The sequence below is a fragment of the Tupaia chinensis genome, unplaced genomic scaffold (assembly GCF_000334495.1).
Source record: "Tupaia chinensis unplaced genomic scaffold, TupChi_1.0 Scaffold148004_1, whole genome shotgun sequence".
NCBI classification, from domain to species: Eukaryota; Metazoa; Chordata; class Mammalia; order Scandentia; family Tupaiidae; genus Tupaia; species Tupaia belangeri.
Genome location: NW_006207854.1, coordinates 820,557 through 828,045, shown reverse-complemented (window position 1 = coordinate 828,045; position 7,489 = coordinate 820,557). Strand labels below are relative to the sequence as shown.

Sequence of the window (7,489 nt, the reverse complement as noted above, 5' to 3'; positions counted from 1 at the left end):
GGGGACGGGACCCGGCCGGCCATGAGCCCCGGCAGCCCCAGGGACCAGCGGGTGAGGGGCGGGGCCTGGTGGGCGGGGCCATCCGAGCGTCCCTGACCCCCCTTCCTGCTCGCATAGCCCCAGGGGCCAGAGGGGCGGGACCAGGGTGGGCGGGGTTTTCTCGGAGTGCCTCAGACCCCGCCTCCTGCCCCCCCCAGTCCCTCTTTCTTAATCCCCCCACCAGTGGGTGAAGGGGTTGGCCTGGTCTGAAAGGGTGTGAGCAGTGGCCCCAGGGCGCTGAGAGTCTGTAACCTCACCTCCTGCTCCCTGCAGCCCCCCACGCCCGAGACTGACTACCCTGAGCTGCTGACCAGTTACCCCGAGGAGGACTATTCCCCCGTGGGATCTTTGGGTGAACCGAGTCCCACCTCTCCCTTCACTACACCCCCCGGCTGGTCTTGTCACGTAGGCCCTGACAAGCAGACGTTCTACACCAACCACTTCACCCAAGAGCAGGTAGGCGCTGCTTCAGAAGGGCCCAGACCCGCACAGGGTGGCTCCCCCCACTCCCCTCGCTGGTAGCTCTAAATGCAGATGAGTCACCAGCCCCTGCCCTGCCATCCCCTGGGCGGCCTGGGAATCTAGTTGGAGGAAACCGCCCCCACCCGGCTGGGCCCTGACATTCCTCTCCCCACAGTGGATGAGGCTGGAGGACTCACAGGGGAAGCCCTACTTCTACAACCCAGATGATGCCTCTGTCCGGTGGGAGCTGCCCCAGGTAATCAACTGGGGGTGGAGGGGAGTGTTGGGGAGAGAAGAGACTTTATATGACAGTGACTTTCTCCCCAGGTCCCTGTCCCTGCCCCTCGAAGCATCCGCAAATCCAGCCAGGACAGTGACACTCCAGCCCAGACTAGCCCCTCAGAGGAAAAGGTAAAGGAGGCACATGGGTCCTGGCAGGACCACCACGGAAGTGGGATGGTTTCAGGAGGTCCTGGGGGCAGGGACTGGCGGGATGCAGGATGTATCTGAGTCCCCCAGCAGCCCCAGCGCCAGGTCCCAGAGGTATTCGAGGTTGGGAACTGGGAGGAAATCTCTCCTGCTGCAGCTGCTGGGGTGGGGGCAGCTGCCCAGCCTAGTGGCTGGGCCTGACAGCTGCTACCACCTGTGGTTTACCCTTAATTCCCACGCCCTTTCCCTTCTCTCTCTTAGATCAAGACCCTGGAAAAGGCAGGGGTACTGCATCGCACCAAGACGGTGGACAGGGGAAAGCGGCTCAGGTGAGGACCCGTCCATACCCAGAGCAGTGCATGGAGGCCACAATGGTGAGGTGCACCGAGCACTCCCATGTGCCAAGCTCTTGATATCCTCACAGCGACTTCATGAGAGGTCCTTGAGGAAAATGAGGCACTGAGAGAGAGACGACTCGCCCAAGGGCCCCTGGCTCCCAGGTGTTAGAGTCAGGAGTCTAGCCCTGACAATCCGGAGCCCAAGCTGTGTTCTTGCTTTGTGCCATGTTCCTGGGAGTGTGAGGGGGACCTCTGCCTAGGACCAGATCTAAGCCCGGCCTCCTCTCCTCTCCCACCCCTGTCTAGGAAGAAGCACTGGAGTGCCTCCTGGACCGTACTGGAGGGTGGCATCCTGACGTTCTTCAAAGACTCCAAGACCTCAGCTGCAGGCGGCCTGGTGAGGCCCAGCCCAGGCCACCCCATCTGCTCTCCCTCTAATGGAGCTCTGGAAAGGCCAGGTCTGAGCTAGCACTGCCTGAGTGCCAGAGCAGCTGGGCCTCGGCAGGGTGGCGGCAGCGCATGCACCCTAGCACACCGGCACCAGCCATCTTGGGATGGGAAGCAGACCTTGGGGGCTGGGGGGATTCTGGGCACACCTATGTACAGAGAGGTGGCTGTGCTCCTCTCTCCTTCCTCCTGTGTGGGCAGCAGTAGAGGACATGCCAGGCAACAGGCTACGCGGGTAAGACACACTGGGATTTCTGGATTCCAGAAACCCTTGGGACCCTTTCCCCAGAGCTGCTGGCTGGCCACACCAGGGACCCCATCCTGTCCCTAGAGCCAGAGGGCACTGATGGCCCAGAGCCTGGGTGCTATAGCAGGACCTTTGAGCTGAAGGCCCCTGTAACCTGCCCCCCACCTGCCTTCCTATCCCGCAGAGGCAGCCTTCCAAGCTCTCTACCCCCGAATACACAGTGGAGCTGAGGGGAGCCTCTCTCACCTGGGCCCCCAAAGACAAATCTAGCAAGAAGAATGTGCTGGAGGTGAGTGGGGGGCTGGGGAAAGGAGGAGAGGGCCTGCCAATGGTCTGGGACCCTGGCTGCAGGCAGGCCCCAGAAGGAAGTTATGGTGAGACCTAGGACTGGAATTCTTAGGGCTAAAGGCCAAAGCTGTCCCCACCAAGGGGTCTTCCCATAGTTTCTGGCATCAGACATCCTGCAGTTCCCTCTCCAGTCCTGGCCCTGGAGGTGGTGGAGATGAAACTGCCATGCTTAGAATGGCAGCCCTCGTCCCAGCCCGAGAGAAATGGACTCAGTCCCTGGCTGCTTACCTGGCAGGCTGGGCTGCGACACCAGGTCCCATCTGGGCAAGGCCCCCAAGTGAATATGCCAGGGTGGGGGCCAAGCTTGTGAGGATCTTCCAGCAAGAAGAGAGGAAGACCCAGGCGAGGGTCCTGATGGCACCACAGCCCTCACTGTCCACGTGTCATCTTGCTTATAAACTATTCTGATCCCACTTCAGTCCCTAACAGTTTTGAGGCAGATCACAACAGAAACTCATGGAAAAGCCACTGAAAAGCCAGGGCCAGGTACAAGTGGGAAATGGGGGTAAGGTGCAGGTGATGGACAGCTGCTAAGGTGGTTGCTGAAAAAATTTAGCTCCAGTTTTCCTAGTAGCTAAGGTAAAAGGGAAGGGCTCTCCGTTCCATGGGTCTTACTGTTGAAAAAGAATAGTAATAAAGCCTCAGATTTAGAGGTGATCAAAGCTTTTTCCTAACCCTTATATCTTGAAGATATTTCTAGTGTGTCAAGCCTCCAACATGGGGCCGAGGGGGATGAGGCCAGTGGTCTATTAAAGAGTCCCTTGGAGGTTTAATTAGGAACCTTAGGGTTGAAGATTATGATGAAAGCCAAAAGTCTCACGTTGTCACTCGGCTCAAAAAAGGCAATTCTGCAAGGAGCCTGAGCATGTCATTTCCTTGTGTTTTGTTTTTAATCTTTGCTATAGGGTGCATATGTTTGCCAGAGACAGAGACAGGGAGAGACAGATAGAACATGAGGAACACCCCCCTCCTGGAAGATGACCACAGTCCTCTCTCCCCCTCTCCTCAAGATTTTGGGCATGCACACACACGTGCCTAGAGTGTTTTTCAAGCCACCAGGTTTGGAACCCAAATCACACAGTTGGCCATGTGGGATCAGCCACCTTAATTTCTGTGCCATCCACTGGTCCCAGTGTGTCATTTCCTGATGTTTCACCAAGCTTCGTTAAGTTTTAAAACCAAAGTACCCATTCAGCAGAGTCAGAAAACCAGTTCATCTCAGGTGCTAATCTGATCAGTAGGTCTGGAGCCTTCTGGAGAATTTTGGAGCCTTCCTCAGGCTTGGCAGGATGGAGTTCTATAATCTAATGACAGTGTCTGTCACAGTGTCAAATTGAGAGGGACATCACATTTGCTAGGCACGTTCCTTCTCTGACCTTGAGGGATAACTTTCAAATAGCTCTCTGCAAACGTCTTTGGGTTTTTGACGGCCGTTTCAGGGTAGGCTTTTCTGGCAAGAGCTGGAAGGCAGATGGTACGCGTGGAAGGTGCTCAAGCCAATGAGGAGGCTGAAATGAGGAGCCCCCCTGCCTCCTGGCTGGCCAGTAGCGTCCTCTCTCCACTTAGGGGTGACATGTGGCAGTTACAGGATTTTCCTTAAGACAGCTCGAACTTCCATCTCAGCAAGGATGGGTGGGTTAGTTGGGCCCAGAATTTCCCAGCAGGTCTTCCTCATCAGCCCAGAGCGCCAGGAGACTGCAGAAACAGCCCCCAGAGAGCAGTGTACATCGAAGGAGGAATATTTGGTGAAATACATTGCTTTGTGACTGGACGGCTTTGCTTTCTGTACAAACTTCCAAATACAAACTGATTAGCTTTTGAAAGAGCTGCCAGATACAATCATTGTTGTTGGGCCAGCCAGTGGCATAGTGGTTAAAGTGGCTGCATCTTACATGGCCAACATTGTGGTTCAAGTCCCAGACCTGGCAACTCAAAAAACATGCCAGATGTGCATTTGTGCATGCTCAGAAAACAGAGGAGTATGTCTGTCCCTCCTGGGGGGTGTTTCCCTTTCTCTCTGTCTCTCTCCTGCGCATGCCCTGTAGCCCTATAGCAAAAAAATAAAAATTAAATTAAAAAGACTTTAAAAAAGAAAGAAAAGAAAAATGATTGTCATTGTAGGAGTGTTGTTGGGCTGTTCTCAAGGACAATAGAGGACAATAGACAGCAGGGTCCCTCCTGTCCACCGAGACTGCCATGACGCTGTTCTCTCTACCTGTTGGAGGTTCTTTTTTTCTTTTCCTTTTAAAAAGCAGTTTAAATGGTATTCAAGTACACATTTAAAAGGAGGGCAGTTGATGGGCATGTCTGTGACCCTGGCTAGTTAGGAGGCTGGGGGTGGGATCGTAGTGTGGCCAGACCCTGTCAAGGATACTTCTCTCTTTCTCATGAGAGAAAAAAAATAAACTTAAAAAAAAAAAGGCGGGGGCAGTCAGAAGGCAGTCGTCTCTAGAAGTGCTGTCTAGACGTGGTTCCTGTTGTCTTAGACGGTTTCTGCTGTCTCTCACTCACACTGGACCGAAGGGGCGGGTTGGTGGGAGCAGTGGGGGCCAGCTCCCTAGAACCCTTGACTCTCAGACCCAGAGGCTCATGAGGGAGCCATTGGGTGGCCTCCCAAGTCAGAAAGGGCTTTGACGGGAATCAGCAGTTAGCGTAATGGCTATGTCGCTAGACTCCCACATAGTCGACCACGGTTCGTGTCCCGGACCCGGTGGCTTAACCCGCTCCGGGTGCGTGTGTGTGCGTGCCCAAGATCCCGAGAGGAGAATGGAGGAGAAGGGATTGCAGCGTGACCATCCCTCCTGGGGGGTGATTTCTCGCTTTCTGTCTCTATGTCTCTCTCTGTCTGTCTGGCGAGCGCAAGCGCCCTATAGCGAAAACCTCTCCAAAAAAAAGAAAGAAAGAAAGAAAGAAAGAAAGGGCTTTGAGCCTTCAGGCCTACAGTGGAGAGTTTCCTTCTCGCTGGCATTGGGGCCTCCAGGCTGCAGAAGGTGGGGCAGCGCTCCTAGGTCCTCATTGTTGGGGCAGGTCTAGCAGTGGCACCTGCTTTCTCCAGGATCAGCCGTGATCTGCTTTCAGACCCTCTCCCCGCTCCTTTTTTCACTGTTAACTCCAGCAGCCAGAGGTTTCCCACAGGAAGTTTCTCCCACTTCGATTTTTGCAGGCCTGTGCTCTAGGTGACACCTGCCATGTTCTCTGGCTCAGGAGGCGGGTTGGGGCCTGGGAAAGGGTGCCAAACATAGGGCTGTGCCGATCTGCAATGGCCACTCTAACTGCGTGCCCTCAGGGAAGCTGCTGGAACTTGCTGGGCCTCAGCTTGCCCATCTGTAAACAGATGCTGTCACCCACTGGCTTAAGTGAGGTAGAAGACCTTGGCCTAGAGGGAGGCCCTTGTTACATTAAGCTCTGAGCTCCTGGGGGCGGAGACAGGTCACCTCCCTCTGTGTACCCCAGAGCAAAGCCAGAGAACCAGAGATGACAGACTGACTTGTGTCCCTCCAGCTGCGGAGCCGGGATGGCTCGGAGTACCTGATCCAGCACGACTCGGAGGCCATCATCAGCACTTGGCACAAGGCCATTGCCCAGGGCATTGAGGAGCTGGTAGGCAGAGCCTGGGGCCCTCAGGGCTGGAGGGCGAGGGTGGCCATTTGTTATGCTGGGCAGCCATGCCCACTCTGGGTGGGGTCCTCAGCTCAGGCACAGGGGGCTACATGGCACCAGTGGGGAGGAGCTGGGATGGCAGGATAGGCTGCTGAGGAAACCGCCTTCCTTCGTGAGTGAGTCCAGCCCTGGGTAGCTCTGCGGGTAACTCCCCCCCCAAGTGAATGTGAGGACACACACTTGAGGAATTTCCCACTTCCAGGGAGACAAGACAAAAAGGAAATACTGAGAACCAATTTTGGTCAGAATGGCAGGCTGAAACTAGAAGATAACATTTAAAAGTTTTTTGGTTTTTTTTTAACAGATTTTTGCTATAGGGCATGTGCACTCACTAGAGAGACAGAGTCAGAAAGTGAGAAATCACCCCCAGGAGGGATGGCCATGCTGCATTCTCTTCTCCTTCATTCTCCTCTTGGGATCTTGGACACACGTGCACACACGCTGGGCATGAGTTTTAAGCTACCGGGTCCAGGACTTGAACTGCTGTTGACTATATGAAAGTCCAGCGACGTAACCATTATGCCCTCTGCTGGTCCCAAATTTTTAAAGGATTTAATTTGAGTCTACCATTTTTGGGGTTCAAGATATTCATTGTATAAGTATAGATAGGGCAGATCTCTCACATCTGGAAATGATCTGGGGCTTTTTGACCCTTAATTCCCTATGAGCCAACACTGGGTGCAGCTCCCGGCTGTATTAATAGAAGTAGGGATCCAGAGGCACGAAGGTGGTGCTGGTGCAGTTGGCGATGCTCCAGGATGGCAGAGTTGCAATTGCACCTCAGAGCTGGAGCCACACCTTGAGGAACAGTGACCTAGTGGAGTGTGTGCAGAGGAGCAGAGGAAAATATAGGCAGGGAGGCCAGGAACTGGCTAGGGGTGGGGTAAGAAAGGGGGGGGTGGGGCAGAATAAAGGCCTCCACCAACCTAGGGACTCCACGCAGCCAAGACAGGGTCCCTGGTGGAGGGAAGGGGGACTGATCTGATTATGGGAAGAGAATTCTGCCAAGCCTGCTGGGAAGGCCTTTCGGATCCCTTGCTCGCCTGGGAAGGACCCCCCTCCACCCTCCGCGCTGGCCCAAGCCGACGCGCTCGCTGAGGCTGCGTGGTTCCAGTCCGCAGACCTGCCCCCGGACGAGGAAAGTGAGACCGGCAGCACGGACTTCGGGTCGCGCGAGCGCCTGGGAAGCTGGTGGGAGAAGGATGATGACACGCGGTCGAGTGCAGGTGTGCGCAGGAGAGGTCGCGACGCCTCCGGGAGACTTATCGGGGTGGTGTATGCGGTGTGCCCAACCCAACGCTCGGGACTGACTCGCTCCTGCGTCCCTCTGCGGCAGCCGCGCCCACCCCGGGCCCTGGGGGCCTGGAGAGCGACTTGAGCAAGGTCCGGTACAAGCTCCGCAAGTTCCTGCAGAGGCGGCCCACGATGCAGTCGCTGCGGGAGAAGGGCTACATCAAAGGTACCCGAGGCCGGACGCGGAGGGGGCGGGCAGGGCGGGGCGGGCGCCGGGGGGGGCGGG

At 55.8% G+C, this 7,489-nt stretch overlaps 1 protein-coding gene across 1 annotated transcript in view; it reads left to right on the top strand.

The window, feature by feature from the left end:
- Positions 1-35: 35 nt before the first annotated feature.
- LOC102469331 (rho GTPase-activating protein 27) overlaps positions 36-7,489 on the top strand; it is a gene marked incomplete at its 5' end in the record, with an annotated part of 10,895 nt that continues 3,441 nt past the window's right edge. The window contains 10 exon segments of the mRNA XM_014584819.2: positions 36-51; positions 313-495; positions 677-757; positions 829-912; positions 1,192-1,259; positions 1,575-1,665; positions 2,147-2,251; positions 5,812-5,910; positions 7,085-7,196; positions 7,307-7,429. Coding sequence (XP_014440305.1) covers positions 36-51; positions 313-495; positions 677-757; positions 829-912; positions 1,192-1,259; positions 1,575-1,665; positions 2,147-2,251; positions 5,812-5,910; positions 7,085-7,196; positions 7,307-7,429 — 962 coding nt within the window.